The sequence below is a fragment of the Suricata suricatta genome, chromosome 14, assembly GCF_006229205.1.
Source record: "Suricata suricatta isolate VVHF042 chromosome 14, meerkat_22Aug2017_6uvM2_HiC, whole genome shotgun sequence".
NCBI lineage: Eukaryota > Metazoa > Chordata > Mammalia > Carnivora > Herpestidae > Suricata > Suricata suricatta.
In genome coordinates this window covers 67,456,036-67,475,366 of record NC_043713.1, presented here as the reverse complement: position 1 = coordinate 67,475,366, position 19,331 = coordinate 67,456,036, and the positions used below count along the sequence as shown (strand labels likewise).

Here is a 19,331-nt window from a genome sequence, read left to right as displayed (position 1 = left end):
TTTATTACCAAACGCCTTCTACCACATATCCAATGAGTTGCTCTGCAGCTTCTGTTGGCATAATTCAGTGACAGGTCACCAAGGCTGCCTACTCCATTGTTAGAGAAGTATTCCTTATACTTATAAGTATATAAGTATACTTATAGTGAGAAGCTGCTTCCAAATAACCTCCACCCTTTGATTATGTTTGATTGCGCTAAATTTTTTTTATTTTATAGAGAGAGAGAATCTCAATCAAGCTCCACACTTAATGAGGAGCCTGATGCAGGACTTGATTTCACAATCACAAGATCATGACCTGAGTTGGGGCGCCTGGGTGGCTCAGTCGGTTAAGCCTCCGGCTTCGGCTCAGGTCAGATCTCACGTTCGTGGGTTCGAGCCCCCCGTCAGGCTCTGTGCTGACAGCTCATAGCCTGGAGCCTGCTTCCGGTTCTGTGTCTCCTTCTCTCTCTGCCCCTCCCCATCTCATGCTCTCTCTCTCTCTGTATCAAAAATAAATAAAACATTAAAAAAAAAAATCATGACCTGAGTCGAAATCAAGAGTTGGTTGCTCAACTGAGCGAGCCACTCAGGCGTCCCATGTACTAAAATCTCTAACCTGTTTCTTTCTGGCAGCCTTTTCACATACTATTCACACATTGCTTTCTCTGCCTAAGATTCCCTTTGCCCTGCTCGCTTCTCCTGGCAAACACTCCCTGCTTATCCTTTCAAGATTAGGTCCAAAGTCAGGCCTCCTGGGAGGGCCTGTGGAGCCAGTTACTTCCGCCCCTCCAGGTCTGCCACACTCAGAGCCTAAGTGAAGGGCAGCTCGATGGCATGACACCAGTGACATCTCCATCTACCCATCTGGGCTTTTCCTGAATGGCTATGACTGGGGAGCCTCTGATCACACCAACTTCCAGAAGAGGAAGCTTATTCCCTTTTGGTCCCTCTGATAACACCAAGGAGCCACTGGGCCCAGCTATTTCTCTGACACCTCTCTTTGTTCTTTTTTAACACAAAGAGCAGTCTTTCTGCCTTAGCTCACAGTTTTCTGCCTTAGCTACAATGCAGTGGCTGCAGTGTTATTTCCAGTGCACTTATTTGGATAGTTCTGCCTACTTATGAACATTTGATCCAGGTTTTCCTTTTATCATGAGGATATGGCTTCCTTTTTATTATCTATCTATCTATCTATTTATATTTTAGAAAGAGCATGCGTGCAAGCAGGGGAGAGAGGCAGAGAAAGAGAGAGAGAGAATCTTAAGCAGGCTCCACACTTTGCACAGAGCCTGACGAAAGGCTCAATCGTACCACCCTGGGATCATGACCTGAGCCAAAATCAAGGGTCAGATGTCCAACCAACTCAGCCACCCAGGTGCCCCTATCATTTCCTTTTTAAATAAGTCACACATATAATACATGTTCAGTTAGAAAACACAGGGGAAAAAATGATAGTGCAAGCCTCAATTTCTTATAGAAGTCATCACTGACCCTCAAGTCTATATAGGACCTCTCTTTTTCTCTTCCCCACCCATTTTAAGTCCTCAGAGCTCCTTGTACTTCTTCATAGTCTGTATTGTAATTGGCAAAAATACTTTTGTGTGTATTTGTCACTTATTCAGTAAATATTTAATGTATCGTGCAGGAGAAATGAGAGGAGAGCAGTCTAAGGCATCTTCCCTAAAGGGGCTCAAAGTCAGTGCTGACTTGATTTTGTCTTTCCTACCAGACCTCAAGTCCAAAAAGGGCTGGGGGCTTGTTGGTCTGTCTACCTTCAGTGTTTCAGAGCTAGCACAGGCAATAGCCAGGTAGACTCAGTATTTGCTGAATGATTAACAAAATTAACACCTGCCCTCCACTCTCCCTTGCCAAGTATACCAGGAGGGAGCCACTGGTCTGCAGCCAGTGGGTGGATATTCTTTTGGGAGGTGTGCATGCAAATATCTATGTCCCATGGGGTCTGCAGGTTCTCTGCTCCTGCTGAGGTCTGTGACCTGGGGGATTGTGGAATGAGAAGCGATTAGTTTGGAAAGCAGGCAAGAGAGTCTCTAGGATGCCCAGGCAGAGCTGGTAAAACAGGATGAAAATAGAAAAGGAGATGGAGAAAAAATGTACCCATGGTTCAGAGCCTTGTCCAATTGTCTTCAATTGTTAGGGGTTTGCTCCTTCGACAAATGTGCTAAATATAGCCTGTGGATCCCTCTTCTCCAGAAAAACGCACAATTTCAGGGGTCCTACCGACCCTCTGCCACTAATCCTTGAATGCCCAATTAAGAATCCCGAGTATTGTTGTTCGACGCTCCCATTTTGCCGAGGTGGGCACTGAGGCCCAGAGTAGGCAAAGGCCTTGGTCAAGGTCACAGAGCAAGTCAATATCAGAGCTGCAGGGACTCTGAAGACAAAAACTCTCAATTTCAGCTCTGCCTCTGTGGAATTGGGGGATGCCGGGCGGCAACGCCCACCTGGCAGTTTGGGGTTGGAAGCGGGCTACGCGTGGGGCGGGGCTTACTCACGCCCCGCCCCGCCGCCGGGTTCGGGGCGGGGGCTTCCTTCAACCTGCGCCGCTCCAATATGGCTCCGCGCCTGTGCAGCATCTCTGCAGCGGCGCAGCGGTTGCTGGGGGGCCCGAAGCCCAGAGCCGGGGACCTTGCGGTTGCCACGCGGTGAGGACCGGGTCGGGGGTGGGGGAGCGTCTAGCGCGCGCAGGGGGTGCCGGGGCGACGGCAGGATCTTGGTCCGGGGAACGAGCCGCCTCCGGGGGAACGAGCCGCCTCCGGGATGGAATCTATATGGGTTAGAGGCGGGAGCAAGATGTAGGCCTGGGGGAAAGCTCTCAACAAAGAATGGGAGAGATGGAAAAGTATGCGCAGGGTCTTTGTCCTGGTGGATACCTGGTTCTGGGCACAGAATGAAAGATGGAGTGAATGAGAGGGACATGCCCAGGGCCCTGGAGAGAGGGTGCCGGTCAGAGGACAGGAGTGGCTCTTTTTCTAGGCCTTTGAGGTGATTGTGAAATGACACCTACTGAGGGCTTCTAGGAGTGGCAACTCCTCCTTGGAGAAGTTCTGGGGGGAAGAGTTCCGTATAGCAATAGGGAACCTCCAAGGGCCCTGGCGACACAGACCCTTTGCTCCCCAATCTTGAACAGTACAGGTGGGGCAAAGGAGGCCTGGGAAGGGAGTTGCCCAAGGTCACTCCCTCTGGTCTCTGGAGGTGGTTTTTGGGTCTGGACCCAGGTCTCCTGACAGTCAGTGCTCTTTGCACCACAACTGGTGGCCTCCTGGGAGAGGGAGGCTGGCTTGGCAGTGCTCTCAGCCTCCCTGCTCTGGACTGAGGCAGGGCTTGGCCTCCCTGAACGGCCCTGGGCAGCCCCTCCCTCCTGCTTCTCCAGTGTCCTGAACTTTTCCCATCCCCTCATCACCCTCTATACACACTCATCTCTCTCCCTGACTAGCCTGTCATGTTATTTTTCCGTTAATCCAGCCCCTAGCACAGAGTTCAGGACAGTGTGTGCTCAAGAACATATTGCTGAAGAAGTGAAGATACCTGTCTCCCCACCTGTGGAAAAGAAGCAGGGGGCCCTCCACCCCAGCAGCCTAGGCATGAAGTTGCAGAGTTCTGTGAGACCTTGCCATGAGATCTTAGAGCCCTGTGCAGTGTGGCCCGTGCACCGTTGGGAAAGAGGAGCTGAGCACATTTCCCGACCCTGACTACCCACTAATTGGGGAGAAAGCTGGAATCAGGGAAAGAGCCTGGAGTTTAGCACCAGCATATCTAACTCAGCCTTCTTAGTGGTGTCAGTCTTTTGGCCTCTTGAATTCTCAGATTTCTCATCTGCAAAATAGGGGTGATAAAATAGTATGTGTCTGATAGAGTTGTTGAGGGTGAAAAAGGCCATGCTTGTGAGGCTTCTAGCCCCTAGTAAACATGCAACAGATATTGCCCTTGTTCCAGCAATTTCTACATGAACTCTTCATAATATCAGGGCTGAAAATGGCCTTGGGGAGATCATCTTCTATCAGCTCCTTGTTTTTCAGAGGAGGAAATCGAGGCTGGGAGTGTGACCTCACTTCCCCAGGGTACTGGAATTGGTAGGTGGTAGCGCCATTTGTGTGGCAAATATCCAGAGAAGAGCAAAGCAGCATGGGACATAAGGCAGCCTGCTGCTCCTGACTTAGACTGGGCCCTGAACCTCTGTGAACCTTGGTTTCCTTCTCTGTAAAGTGGCGATAATGAACTCTGCTGGGCAATTTTGCAACTTTGCTGTGAAGGCTCTTGGATGAATACTTCCCAAGTCCAAGCCGCTGAGGGACTGCTCTTCAGTTACCTATGCCCTTTAGATATCTGGGAACATCCTTCCTGTTGACCTTAAGGCCACCCCTTGTCTCTCTAAAGTCATTAGAGGGATAGATAGCAGCCTTTCTGACCTCTGAGGTTTGGGGGCTGCTGGAATGGAGATAAGAGTGTGGGCTTTGAAGTCAGTTGGATGTGGAGTAGAATCCTCTTGGCCATTAATTAACCATCTTTGAGCTTCATTTTTCTCAACACACATCAGGGGGATTAACACATAGTAATTGCTCAATAAACAGCAGTTGTTACTACTGCTGCACCAGTAATCTTGTTAACAGAACTTTAGTTCTTAAGTAAGCTCAACGTGGGGGACATGAGCTCACTATCCCAAGATCAAGAGTCACATGCTCTATTGATTCAGCCAGCCAAGTGTTCCAGAACTTCAGTTCTTTTATTTATTTTTTAAATGTTTATTTATTTTTGAGAGAGGGAGAGCATGTGCACACAAGTGGGGGAGGGGCAGAGAGAGAGGGGCACAGAGGATCTAAACCAGGTTCCACGCTGAGAGCCCAACATGAGTCTCAGTCTCACAAACCATGAGATCATGACCTGAGGTGAAGTTGGCCGCTTAACTGACTGAGCCACCCAGGCACCTCTCGAACTTCAATTCTTTTAGCTCTTCTTTTGTGTGTCTTCTAAACATACACTTCTGGAGCAATCAAGCAGATACATAGTCCTTTCTAAAGTCAGCCAACTAAGGGGTACCTAGGTGGCTCAGTAAATGATCTCATGGCTGAGGTCATGATCTCATGATGGTTGAGGTCATGATCTCATGATTCCTGAGTTCAAGCCATGCATTGGGGTCTGTGCTGACAGCTCAGAGCCTATAGTCTGCTTCAGATCCTGTATCTCCATCTCTCTCTGCCCCTCCCCTGCTTGTGCATGCATTCTCTCTCTCTCTCTCTCTCTCTCAAAAATAAATAAACATTAATAAATAAATAAAGCAGCCAACTCAAAACACAAGAGTGTTTCAGAATGTGCACAGAGCTGAGCTTCCAAGCATATGAATCCAGAAAACATTCTGGAGCAATTTCATTTTGCAGGGTTGTCAGATTGTTGATCACTGTTGAGAGTGCACATGTGACATCTACTGAAAAGTTCTCATCTGAGACAAATATTTGTTGAGCAGCTCCCATGCCAAAAGCATTGTGCTGTGTACCCTGGGGGGTAGGGGGGTGGGGGGTTGGAGCACATTAGTAGTGGCTTTCGGTGCGGCGGGGGAAATAAGACATACTTCTATGAAAACGAATGAAAGGGCCCATGGGGAAATAAGAGAAGTGTTTTTATGGAAGGGGCTAAAACTGGTCCATCAGGGGCAGACCCTTCCATAGAGTAGACAAAGCTGCATTGTGTTTTTCTAGGCCTAAGAGGCATTCTTAATATAGTTTAGATACCAGAATCTTTGGCATTTCTGAGATTACATGGGGGGTGGGGGGAGGAAAAAAATTAGGACTGCTCTAGAACAGTGATCCTTAAATTTGAGCATGCATCACAATCCCCTGGTGGGCTTGTTAAAACCCAGATCGCTAGGTCCACCTCCAGAGTTTTTGCTGCTGTATGTCTAGCATGGGGCCTGAGAATTTCTCAGGTGACATCATTAATGCTGTGGGTTTCAGAACCACTGGAATAGGGACTCTTGGATCTGTGGAAAGCTTGGCAAAGTACATGAGAGCTAGAATTCCAAGTGGAGACATCCAGCCTTTGTTTGGTGCACAGTGGGGAGCCACAGAAGACTTTAGAGCAGAACAATAGCATCACCCAAATGGTGCTTTACAAAGATGGATAAGCAGATTAGGAAAAATGGGGAGAGAATGGGAGCTGGGAGATCACTTAGGAAGTTTGGTAGAAACAGTGATGTTAGCTGCACTTCCTTGTCTGGCCCTTTCTCTGAAAGATCCATCCTAATGCCCCTATTTTACAGACAAGGAATGTAAAGCTCAGAGAGATGAAGCTGAGCTGAGATTAGAACCTGGATTCATCTAGAACCCGTGCTCTTAAGCACTAATTCAGCTGGCAGTGGTGGGGAGGGAAAGGGACCCTGAGCCCTGTGTCCACACTCTGAATCACCGTTCCTTTAATTTCCTACCTTCCCGCTTTCATCATCTTCAATCAGCTCTGTCTTTGTGTCCCCCCATTCCTTCATTTGTTTCCCAGACACAGACTGAGCACATGCCAGGTGCCCAGCACCATTCCAGGCAGTGGGGATACAAGGAACAGACAAGATTCCTGTCCATGTGGGGCTGCTTCTAGTGGGGCAGACAATAAATAAGGCATATAATAAGCAAAGGGGGGAAAAAAGGTATAATGTGATAGAAGGAGCTACAGAACCAGTGAGAGGAGTTGGGGAGTTCAGGGGTAGGAGAATGTCATGACTTCACTGAGAAAGTGAAATTTGAATTCTTGAAAATGTGAGCCTATGGATACTGGCTTGGAGTTCAGACCCTGTCCTAGGATCTTGGACAGGTCCCATCTTGGGTTTTACCTGTAGAAAAGATCTCTAGAGGTAGGCTGCTCTAGTCTGCTCATTTGACAGACGGGGAAACTGAGGCCTGTAGGCATACAAGGTGAGAGAGTTGGGGGAAGGGATGGGAGCCCATCAGAGCTCCTAGATTCCCCTGCTATTCCCCTGGAGTGGAGAGCATCCTAGCACACAGCTCCAAGGGCTGGCCTCCTGGTTGTTTATCTTGGTCAGTACTGATGTTAATAAATTACTCAAAGCCCAGTCCTAGAGCAAAGGTCTTGGTTGACAGTGAGTAGGAGCCACTGTTTTCCCTGCCACCACCCCTTCCAAGGGAAGCATCCCCTCTCTGTTCAAACCAAAGGTCGGATCTCTCTGCCAGTCGCTTTGTTGAAACACCTGGTTCTTCACGGTCTCTGCCTGATGCTCCCCAAGTCAGTACTCAAACTGGAGGTGGGAGCTGACTTTGGAAGAAAGAGCTCTGGGTTGGTTCTTGCCTTGTCTCTACCCCTGATTTACCATGTGACCTTGGGCAAGTCAAACCCCCAGGCGATTTCCTCATCTCAGAAATGGGGACACGAATAGTGTCAACACTATATCAATATCATGTAGATGCAGCAGGATCATGCTTCTGACAAGTTGATCACAGATCCCTGACACAGAGGATGTTCTCAGCTAAGGTACCTATAGTGAAGCTCCCTTATTCTGGTCCCCAAATTTCACAGAACTGCACTGACCATCTGATGATAACTGTCTTTTTTTAATGTTTATTTGTTTATTTTGAGAGTATGCACACAAGCAGGGGAGGGGCAGAGAGAGGAAGAGAGAGAATGTGAAGCAGGCTCCACTCAGCACAGAGCTGAACATGGTTCCATCTCATGACCACGAGATGAGATCATGACCTGAGTTGAAATCAAGAGTTGGATACTCAACCGACTGAGCTACCCAGGCGCCCCGATGATAATCATCTTTTTGTTTTTTGTTTAATGAAACAAATACATGCATGATGACAGAAAAGCTGTGAATTCAGAAACACTTTAAACAACTTTATTTTTTAGCACAAAAAGCTATAGAGAATAAGGAAACTTTTAACCATCTTCTTCCCCCCCTCTCCCAGGTAAGCAGGATTAGGTTTGGGACAAATCCTCACTTATCTTTCTCTGTGTTCATATAAATGGTTTATGACTTTAAGATACTCTTTTAATTTCAGGGTCTTAGTGGCTGCTCCATATTTCAGAAAAAAATAATACTTTGACTTGCAAGACATTTATTCTAGCCACAGAAAAAGATCCAAAAAGTAGATTTGCTGGCACTTAAGGGCAAGCTCTATGGCTAGAAATCATCCAACAGGAGACCTGCTTTTCAGGCCTGACTACAAGTTTTACCACTGCTGTTTAGCAAAAAGATTGCTAGCCCTTGGCCACCTAAAAAAAAAAAAGCCCCACTCCTGCTGGGACCTTGTGTGGGAATGTATAGTTAGGGTATGGCAGGACCAGGTGGCAGGTCCCCTGCTCTGAGCAAAGTACTTCCTTCCTTCCTCCATTTGTTTATTTTCAAGGCACCTGAGCCAGGCGCAAGGTGGATATTGTCAAGTGAGTGTTGCCTCAATGAATGAATGAGTCTTGCCTTGCAATGCCTTTTTACCCTCTCTATCTGCTGTTATCTACCAGATCAGCCCTGGAGATTCAGAGACTGGTTGGATCACCTCCCCTGGAGGGTTTGACCAGACTGCCAGAGGCTTGCTCACCTAGGCCCTCCCAGATACCTCTGGCTATAATTATGTTTCAAAGCTTGTTTCTTCCAGTGGACTGTGACTTCCTCAAGGACTAAGCATCTTTTCCTTTAGCTCTCCATTTGTGGGGGCTGGGGTGGGGCAAAGGTCAAGTGTAGTGTGAGTACTGGGGAGCACAATGAGTGTAGCCTTCCGTCAGAGGGGACAGAAATTGCAAACAAAGCACTGAGTAAAAGCCTGGTAAGTTCAGGGAGGAGCACATCCGGAGAGTCTGGTACAGAGGTTGGGGGAGGGGAGAGCAGAGAAGGCTGGCAAGATAGGTTGGGCTGTCAGGGGTTTTGGACATCAGGCAAGGTGGTTTTGGGGATGATCTCCTTGGCAAGTAGAGCAGATGTGTGCCCCAAGGAGCCTCTTGGAAGGGGAAAAGTGGAGGGAGGGAGGAGAGATGTGGGAAGGGGGGCTGCTTTCCCTGGCCTCCGGAGGCTTTGCAAAGCTTTAAGAAACAAAGTGGGCAGCCATGACCTCTGTAAAAGGGACTAGGTCTGGTCAGCTGACTCCAGTGCCTTTTTTTTTTTAATGTTTTATTTTTGATACAGAGAGAGACAGAGCATAGAGGGGGAGGGGCAGAGAGAGAAGGAGACACAGGACTGGAAGCAGGCTCCAGGCTCTGAGCTAGCTGCCAGCACAGTGCCCGACACGGGGCTCGAACCCACGAACATGAGATCTGACCTGAGCCGAAGTCGGAGGCCCAACCGACTGAGCCACCCAGGCGCCCCTCCAGTGACATTTTAAACCCTGGAGCTGCATCTGGATTCTATGGCTCCATTCCTAGAAATGGGGGTTCATCAGGATATTGGAGGGATGGGGGAGCAGGATATCTGGGCAGATGGAAGAGCCAGCTTCCCCCCTGAACTCCTCTGTCCTGCAGCTTCTATTCCAAGGACAATGAAGGTAGCTGGTTCCGCTCCCTCTTTGTGCACAAGGTGGATCCCCGGAAGGATGCCCACTCCACCCTCCTGTCCAAAAAGGAAACAAGCAACCTCTACAAGATCCAGTGTGAGTGGCTGCTGAGCCAGCCCGCCAGTTCTCCCAGGGCCTCTGGGGGCCTGCGAGGCTTCAGCTGGGACATGAGAGGGGCTGGGACATCCTGAGCTATCCTGGGAGCCCTGGCCCTATGGGATGTCCCCCCACCCCAGTTCCCCACAGACACACACACACCCTGCTTCACCTCCCATTTTCTCTCCTCTGTTGCAGTTCACAATGTGAAGCCCGAGTGTCTGGATGCCTACAACAGCCTGACGTGAGCATCCTCCTCCATCTGCTCATCCCTCCCTGCTTGGGTTGGAGACTCCATTCCAGCCCCATTCTCCTTGCAGCAATCTACGAGATGTAAATTTCAGAGCCAGAAGTCCTAAGGACGTATTGTCCAGCTTCTGTATCTTAGAGATGGGGAGACTGAGGCTCAGCCCTGAGGGCCTGAGTTGGAACCCTGGCCGCTGGTATGAGCCCTCCTCCCTCTCTCTGTCCCCCTCCTCTCCACCCCAGGGAGGCTGTGCTGCCCAAGCTGCACCTGGATGAGGACTACCCCTGCTCGCTCGTGGGCAACTGGAACACATGGTACGGGGAGCAGGACCAGGCAGGTGAGGTGCCCACCTCCCCAGTACCACTGCCGCCCAGGTGCCAGGTCTCTGGTATCTTTCATGCCTGGCCACCCTCCACAGTGGCACCCAGAGGGATCTTTCCTAATGCAGTCTTCCTCAGCTCACTCCACTGTTCAGATACCTGTTGTGGCTCCTGTCTGCCCTCAGGGTGGCCCACGAGGCTCTGTGACCCTTCCTCCCTTCCTTGCCCAGTTTCAGGCCTCATCTTGCCACATCCTCTTTGCTTTGCTTACCGTGCTCTCCCACCCAGGACTTCTTGCGGTTCTTCAGATTCACCATTTCACCCTCCACGTCCAGACTCTCATTCCTGCTATTTCTTTTCTGCCTGAAGCGTTCTTTTTCCCTTGCTCACTTTACCTGGCTCGCTCCTCTGCTCATCTTTTGTTTGGGTATAGACCTCACCTCCTTTTAGAGGCCTTCACTGAGCCCCTCCACTCAGGCACCTCCCGGCTTCCCTCTTCACAGCCCTAATCATGCACCCCATATTGTACTTGTTTGTTTGCCCATATAGATGGTGAGTTCTGGGACAGAGGGGTTCCTGTCTCTCTTTACCACTGAATCTCCTATGTGCAGCATATATTTATGGAATTCACAGAGGCCTTTGTTTGATCTGGTTCCTTACAGCCTCCCAGGGGTCCCCACAGCATGCCCTATCCCACCCCCCACAGACCTACCTTGCTCTTGGCACCAGTGGCTAGGCTGGTGCATGTGAACTTAACTCACAGCCTCTCATTCCCTCAAAGGGTCCTTGGTATTTAGACCACGCTGTCAGGTCAGTAGCCACTAACCACATACAGCTATTTAAATTTAAATTAGTTAAAATTAGGGGCACCTGGTGGCTCGGGTCATGATCTCATGGTTCATGGGTTCATATGCCACATCAGGTTCTGTGCTGACAGCTCAGAGCCTGGAGCCTGCCTCAGATCCTGTGTCTGTGTCTCCCTCTCTCTCTGCCACTCTCCCAATTGTGATCTCTCTTTGTCTCTCAAAAATGAATCAATGTTACAATATTTAATTAGTTAAAATTAAAGAAAAGGAAAAATTCAGTTCCTCAATCACAGTAGCATCTTTCAAGTGTCCACTGATAGACCCATGTGGCTTGTGGCTACTGTGTTAGACAGCACACCCATAGGACATTTCTATTGTAGTAAAAAGTCCTTTTGGACATGCTAATTTAGACTCTACAGCACAGGGAGCTCTTCTGCAACAGCCCTGATAAAGGGTCCTCTAAGCTTCCCTTGAACACTGCCAGTAATGGGTAGCTCTCGCTCTAATAAGCAAACCTATTTCTCATCCTTCCACAGCCTTGATAATTGTGTCTTAAAGAAAAAATTGTGTCTTGCAGACAGATTCCCTTAATCATTTATTCTGTTTCTGTAACAGACATTGACACATTGCTAGGTGGATAAGAGAAAAGCAAACTGTCTTCAGTTTCATACCCAAAAGTTTTCCCATTTTAGGTACAACTTAATCAGCTCTTGCTATAGTCCTTGAATTCTCTTAATTATTTGCTAGTTGGGAAATGAACTTTGAGGGATGGAATCCTGACCTTTTAAAGCATGTCCTAAATTTTGTGTATCTTGAGGTGTCATCCCTTGTGTAGAATCAGCTGGGGAGCAGCCATCCTCTAGAAGTAGGGCTCAAGAATCTACATTTTCATGAATGTAGAAGAACCGTTGACCTATCCTCTAGAGGGACTACTATAATTGTTAGAAAACTTTCTTCTCATGGGCCTAGGATTCCTTTCCTGTAACTTTTCTTGTTGGTCCCCAGTATGATCTTTATCCCTCTTCTAGGGGCACCTGGGTGGCTCAGTCGGTTAAGCATCCAGCTTTGGCTCCGGTCATGATCTCACAGTTCGTGGGTTTGAGCCCCTCGTCGGGCTCTGTGCTAACAGCTAGCTCAGAGCCTAGAGCCTGCTTCAGATTCGGTGTCTCCCTCTCTCTCTGACCCTCCCCTGCTTGCACTGTCTCTCTCTGTCTCTCAAAAATAAATTAAAAAAAAAAACATTAAAAAAATTTATCCCTCTTCTACTGGTCAGCATTCCTGGGCTTGGGAGGTTTCCATCTATACAGTATTTTTGCTGTTTCCCTTGGGAAAGAGGCCTTTAAACTCTCAGGTCAGACCATTTTGCAGATAGGAAAATCAAGGTACAGATAGAGTCAGAAAGCAGGTAAGGGACAGGCTGGGAGGGGAGAGAACAAAAGTCTCAGCCTCCAACCCGCTGGTCGGCCAACTGCCCTCAGCTCTAGTCTCCCTTTGGAGACCTTCCTCCTTCAGCTTCAGCCATGCTCCCGAGGGTGACAAGACTGTTTCCTTTTTTCCTCTGCCACCTTTATTATTCGAAGGTGTAGTAGTTTCCTACGGCTGTCGTAACAAAGTGCCAACTAATAGGTGGCTTAAGACACAGAAATTTATTCTCTCAAGTTCTAGAGCCCAGAGGTCTAGGTGTTGGCAGGGCCACACTCTCTCTAAAGGTTTTTCTTGCCTTTTCCAGCTTCTGGATTTTGCTGGAAATCCTTGGCTTTCCTTGGCTTGTAGATGCATCACTCCAGTCTCTGCCTCTGTTATCACGTAACATTCTCCCTGTGTACCTCTGTCTTCACATGGTGCCTTTTTCTGTTCTTGCCCAGGTCTCCTCTTCGTATGAAGACACCAGTCTTTGAACTTAAGGCCCACCAGTATGCCGGCATCTTAGCTTGATTACATCTACAAAGACCCTATTTCCAAATAAGGTCTTATTCTGAGGTTCTGGGTAGGCATGAACATAGGGGGAAGGGGACATTATTTGACCCAGCACAGGGGCTGTGATGGAAGAATTCAAACAGTACAAAGAGTTTTCAGTGAAAAGGCAAGCCTCCCTCCGCCCACGATCCCCAGGCCTCAGTTCTCTACCCCAGGGACATCTCCTGTCCTGATCTCTTGGGTCTCCATTGAGAGATGGAACATAGACCAGCATCTCTGGATATGTCTTCCCACCTCTAAACACATGTGCTGGCATACTGGGCATGCTGTTCTGTTCCTTGGTTTCTTTTCTTTTCTTTTCTTCTTCTTTTTTTTTTTTTAATTCACTGTCTAAGAATGTTCCATCTCAGCTCATCAGGCCTACTCTCTCTTTTTGTCCAGCCTGTCGCACACAGGCCTGGTATGCTATTGTACCTTGGGCACAAGGATACATCTGATCCTTTTGTGCTATTTAAGGAAGGCTGGGTGGAAACATTATTCGGATTTTTAAGATGAGGACATCAAGGGCTAGAGGGGTCAAAGGCCACCTGGCAGACCTGGAGCTCAAACCTAGGCCTCCTGGGCTTGTGTCTGGGGTAATCCCCTGTCTAGCACTGTCCCTTACCAAGACAAAAGGAACTCAGAGAGTCCTGATGCTAAGGGAACCCAGCTGGAGACTGCCCCGTTTCATACACATTTAGCCAGCCTTAGAGTAAGCAGCCCCCTGACCTGTACCTCCCGTTTTCCTCACCCCCCAACAGTACACCTGTGGCGATTCTCAGGCGGCTACCCAGCCCTCATGGACTGCATGAACAAGCTCAAAAACAACAAGGTATGTCGGCATCTGCTCCACAAACCTCTCTGAATATGGGTTCTGGCTTAGCCCCGTGCTGGGGGCTGCTACCGTGACCCCATGAGATACAATGCTAGGGTGGGGGGCTCTTCTGGGCCGCCATGCCCAGACTGCCACACCCACAGGAGTACCTGGAGTTCCGAAAGGAGCGGAGCCAGATGCTGCTGTCCAGGAGAAACCAGATGCTCCTTGAGTTCAGCTTCTGGAACGAGCCACAGCCCAGAGCAGGCCCCAACATCTATGAGCTGAGGACATATAAGCTCAAGGTGCCTCCTCCCAACCCGATCCCTGCCTGTCTCCCACCTTCCCTGCTGTGGTGTCTTACAGATACATCAATGTGGGTGGGTCCTGTGCCCCAGCACCCAGACTGGGGCTTCTGGCCTCTCCCTCCTTGTGGGTTCAAAATAGAGGTGTGTACACATATGGGCACATATGTACACCCAGGTGTGAGTCTGGGCCCCTGAATGAGGCCACGTGACCCCTGGGGCTGGAGAGACATGACAGATTCCCCTCTCCACCCAGCTGTGACCTTAGGAATCTGAGATGGGGCTCATTTCCATTCTTTCCTCTGGTTCTCTTTCAGCCAGGAACTATGATCGAGTGGGGGAACAACTGGTGAGTGGCAGTGCCTGGGGTTGGGGGGCTCCTGCCTAGTTCCCTGGCATGCCACCTTTCCCAGGGCCATATGGCAGGGCACCTGGCATCCTCTGCTCCTTGTGGATCCAAAAGGATCCAACCAGGATGTGAGCCCTCCCCTAACAATACCCAGCCCACGGCTGTTCCTCTGTCACTCCCTTCCCCATCATCTCTGAGAACTGGAGGTCCTACCCTCAGGCTCCTTCCTTGAGGAGAAATCAGCCTGGGGACACCTCAGAGGGCCCTTTGCACTCACCCTGGCCCCTGTTCCACACTCTTCTGCTGCCCCCAGGGCTCGGGCCATCAAGTACCGGCAAGAGAACCAGGAGGCGGTAGGCGGCTTCTTCTCGCAGATAGGAGAACTCTACGTCGTACACCATCTCTGGGGTAGGCTGGGGACCCTCCAGGGGTCCCTTTCTCCATTGTCACTCTGTATAGACAATGCAGATACATTAGTGCCCCTTTTTCAGCCTACGTTTCAGCAGAGGGGGACACCATCTCAGACATAAATTAACACAAAGACACCATTTTGGATTATTACAAATAATAAAGATGCAGGGGGAAATGAAGACACACACAGGAATGGTTTGGATAGACAAAGAAGGTCTCTCTGAGGAGGTGAAATGTTACCTCAGCTAAAGGGTGAGAAGGAGCCAACTTGTGAATTGCCAGGGGAGGCATTCTAAGTAGGGGGGACAGCAAGTGCAAGGGCTCTGTGGTGGGGAAAAGACCTTCAGGGTTTTGAAGAGTGTAGAGGAGTCCAGTGTGAAGATAGTGATTGGTGTGAGGAGGTAGGGGCAGACCAGATCAGGCTGGGCCTTGCAGGCTGTGGGGACGAGTTGGGATTTATTTTAAATGCAGTGGGAGGCTGCTGCAGCATTTAAGCACATGACATGACCTGACCTGTATTCCACTATGACTGCTCTGGTTGCCATGAGCTTTGCTGGAGAGTGCTTTGTAGGGAAGCAAGAGAGGAAGTGGGGTATCAGGAGATGGTTATACTAGTTTAGGCGGATGAGTTCCGGATGGTGTCCTGGCCTAATGTGCTGGCAGTGAGGATGCTAAAGAGGCTACAGATTCAATAGTCTGGAGGTGAGGCCAATGGGCTTTGTGGATGAACTGTCTGTGGGGTGAGGCAGGGAGAGAACTCCAGATTCCTGCTTCAGCTATGTGTCTCTTACTGACACCCTAGGAAGGGCAGGTTGAGGGAGTCAGGAGTGGAATTTTGGTCCTTGGAAATGTTGCCTTTGAGATGCTGGCACATCCAAGGGGAGACACAAGTGGGCACCACATACATGGGTCTAGAGCCCAAGGGAGAGTTCTGGGCTGGAAATAGAAAGGTGGATGTTGTCAACAAATGTACAATTGGGCGAGATCGTCAGAGCAGACAGTGTGTGGTAACGGTCCGAGGCATTGGGGAGAGACAGCAGGAGAGGGTTTGGGGCAATGGGAGGAGGGCCCTGTGCTAGGTATAGAATCAGATCCTCTGTGACCACGGAATGAGCCAATGCCTTTCCTACAGCCTATAAAGACCTACAGTCTCGGGAGGAGACTCGAAATGCTGCCTGGAGGAAGAGGGGCTGGGATCAAAATGTCTACTATACAGGTAAGTGCTCCCGCCCGGGCATCGGCCTAGCCTTGGAGGTCATCTGCCAAGAGCCCAATCTGAGATGTAATCCCCTCTGCAAGGAGATCAAGCCTCACTTGATTACCTCTAGTGCTGGGAAGTTTACTTTAAGACAGCGAGTAGGTTTCAATCTCGGTGGCATACTCCATGTGATTTAGGTGAGTGCAATAGGGGACGACAACACAGGTGGTCCCAATGCACAGTGACCTCAGGCATGGTTCTTCACCACACTGAGGGCTCATCTGCAAGATGGTGATGGTGATGGCGCCTCTCTCAGAGTACAGGATGAAATATTCTAGGAGCTAATTTCTGGAAAGTGCTTCATCCAGACTGGTACAGAGGAAGTGCAAATTTTTTTGAGCAAGGTTTTGTTCTCCGTGTTTGCTACCTTGCTGGGATCCCTGAGAACCACTTGAAGTCAGCAGGTGTTGATTGTGTGCCAGGGACTGTAACGGGTGGCTAGCTGGGGGACATAGAATGAACAGAAGCCTGTCTCTCCCCCCCACACACACTTTGAGGAACTTACAGTAAGCATCCACACTTACCAGCTGGTGTGAAAATGCATATCCTGAAGCAGTTAGTGGGAGCCTCAGTCTTGAAAGTGTGGTGCTGAATGACAGTATCAGTATTTCCTGGAAGCTTGTTAAAAATGCCAAATCTCAACCCCCACGCTGAATCAGAATCTGCACTTTAACAACAACTGGAGGTAACTGGTAAAGTTTGAACAGCTCTGAGCAAGAGGAGTCTGACCCCCTAGGTGACCTTGGGCTGACCTCCTGTGGACTGCAGCCTCCCCATCTGTAAAATGAATCTGTTGAACCAAATCAGTGTTTTGCAAACCTTAGCCACTTGAGGACACCCTCATAGCTTTTACCCTCCTGGTATACTATGGCAATAATTATTTTCTTAATATTTTTCTTAAAAAATTTTTAATGTTTATTTCTGAGAGAGACAGAGCATGAGCAGGGGAGAAGCAGAGAGGGAGGGAGGCACAGAATCTGAAGCAGGCTCCAGGCTCTGAGCTGTTAGCACAGAGCCCAATGCAGGGCTCAAACCCACAAACCATGAGATCATGATCTGAGCCAAAGTCAGATCCTTAACTGACTGAGCCACCCAGGCGCCCCTGATATTTTTCTTTAAATTCCTATACTTCTACACCTAGCTTTTGTCCTAAGCAATATCTCCAAAATCACTTTTTGCTCTGCTCCTTATTCTCTCACCTATACAGGAACATAAATACATAATTATGAAAATTCCAAAATGTTACATCTCAGCACCACCCAAGTCCCCTCTGATCCCACAACTAGGTGCTCTCCATTCCAGGAAGGCAGTGGGGCTTTCTCCGTCTCAGCATCCCAAGCCTCCTCCCCCTTCAAAGTCCAGTTTTGGGGGTTGGCTTGCCTCTGCCCCTTCTGTGACCTCTGCCTCTCTCTCCGCAGTCCCACTGGTGCGACACATGGAGTCTCGGATCATGATCCCTTTGAAGATCTCACCTCTCCAGTGATGCTGCCGCTGCCTTCTTCCCCTTCTGCCTCAGGGCAGCCAATGGACAGAGGAGATCCCAGTCCTGCTGTCTTGGTTTTCTCTTGGATCTGGGAGGACTTTGGGGGTTTGTGCTAAGCTCAGACAAGGGGAAGCTGAAGGATGACAGGGTTCTGAGAACTTGCCACTCTGCCCAGGCTCTTCCCACCCCTTCCCCTGTGCTGGAAGCAGTTTTTAGTTTTTCTGATGAAGAACAGCAACCTTTCATGTCTTCTCACATAGCCTCCTAAGATTCCTTATCTCAAGGCCATCAGTCCTAGTTATCACCATGGGAGCCCTCAGTTTAGCTTTACTTGGACAAAAGGTAGTGTGTCCAGGGGTTAGAGGTGGGTTGGGGAGGGAGGAGGTCAGACCAGACCTGGCTCTCTGGAATTCCCTGGTCTCTACTGGGCCACCCACTTGCTGGATAGTCTGAGCCAAGTCCCTCCTGTCAGGGAAAAGCCTAAAATTGCCTCAAGAAGTAAAGGGGAAAACCCTAAAGTTAGCAAAATCAATGTGAGGTCCTACATATTCCATTCAGAAAGGCTGGGAAAAGGGATGGAGCTGGGAAGGATCTGAGTCATGGAATGGAACATGAACCTAGAAGGTAGAACATAGAATTCAGAACTTGGATTTGAATTGCAGAATTTGGAATACAGAATCAGAACGATAGAACAGAGGTTATATAAGGACACCTGGGAAGGGGTTCCTAATACAAGGCAGTTAGAAAGAGGCTCATCTCTTTCTCCCTATGTAATGAGATTGAGAGCTTGACTGGGTAGCTCCAGCTCTGCTGTGTAAGGAGAGTCTCCTCCCCCTTTTCACTACTGCAGGCTAAAGGAGTGGGCCAGGGCTTGTATTTCCCTCACCCTGCAATGCCTTTTCTCTCTTCATATTCTATTAGCCCAACCCTCATTCTACTGGGCCACTGGGGACGTGGAGTGGGGTCAGCGACTTCAGTGATCCCCACACCTCATGAACCTCTAGGTAGCCTGATTCAGTCTCTCTTTCAGGAAAACTTACACTGGAGTCACTGATGGAACCAATTAAATATTTACTATAAACCATGGTGTCTTTTTTTCATCTTCAAGGAACTTTGACAGGTGCTAGGGGCAGGGCCAGTTTTCTAGTTCCATCTGGCTGATTTATGCCCCCCTGCCCACGGTACTCTGTTCCCTAAGTTACACTCAGGGAGGGCCTCACCCCCCACCCCTGTCCCCACCCCGTGGCAGAAGGGACTGCCCTTCATCAGGCATTCAGGACATCAGTGTTTCTATCTCCAGATCAATAGGATTTACACCAAAAGTCCTGAACCCTGTCCATATAAGTTATACCAGCGACAGAAAACACTTGAAATGGTCAAATGCTGCATTAGTAGACGAGCCACGCGTGAAGTGAGGGAACTACTGATGCGCCCTTGGGGAAAAAAGTGTCAGAGAATGAATGTGTTCTCTGGCTTGCTGCTCTCACTAGTGTGGGATGTTTGGGTGAACGTGACAGTGGTTAAGAATCCAGGTTATGGAGGCAAATCCACAGTTTCAAATCTTGGCACTACTATGCTTTCGTATTATCTTGGACCTACAACGAACTCATTCACTCAACTAGTAGGAGGCAAAGCATGTACTAGTTGGGGGCTGCTGCTTTAGGCTCTGGGATATACAGCCTCAGTTTCCTGGTTTTGGAAAACAGCGTGGAGGTGTTGGCGGCGGGGACCCGCCCTGCCAACACTGGTCCCAAGCACGATAGCGTCTGCGCCACCCATTAGTTGCTTGCGCCGTGAGCCAGTG

At 49.2% G+C, this 19,331-nt stretch overlaps 1 protein-coding gene across 1 annotated transcript; it reads left to right on the top strand.

The window, feature by feature from the left end:
* Window positions 1-2,516: 2,516 nt before the first annotated feature.
* NIPSNAP1 (nipsnap homolog 1) lies at window positions 2,517-18,608 on the top strand. Its single transcript, XM_029922626.1, has 10 exons — window positions 2,517-2,645; window positions 9,451-9,578; window positions 9,777-9,822; window positions 10,068-10,162; window positions 13,669-13,739; window positions 13,886-14,026; window positions 14,344-14,375; window positions 14,689-14,783; window positions 15,919-16,002; window positions 17,463-18,608. Exons 1-10 carry the CDS (start codon window positions 2,554-2,556, stop codon window positions 17,525-17,527), a joined length of 849 nt encoding a protein of 282 aa, XP_029778486.1. The 5' UTR covers window positions 2,517-2,553; the 3' UTR covers window positions 17,528-18,608.
* Window positions 18,609-19,331: the final 723 nt, after the last annotated feature.

Bases quoted from the DNA above. Each gene is read 5' to 3' on its own strand.
- NIPSNAP1 (XM_029922626.1), top strand. From the start codon at position 2,554: ATGGCTCCGCGCCTGTGCAGCATCTCTGCAGCGGCGCAGCGGTTGCTG. The intron at 9,823-10,067 runs GTGAGCATCCTC...TCTCCACCCCAG, and splicing joins GATGCCTACAACAGCCTGAC to GGAGGCTGTGCTGCCCAAGC. The intron at 13,740-13,885 runs GTATGTCGGCAT...CCACACCCACAG, and splicing joins ACAAGCTCAAAAACAACAAG to GAGTACCTGGAGTTCCGAAA.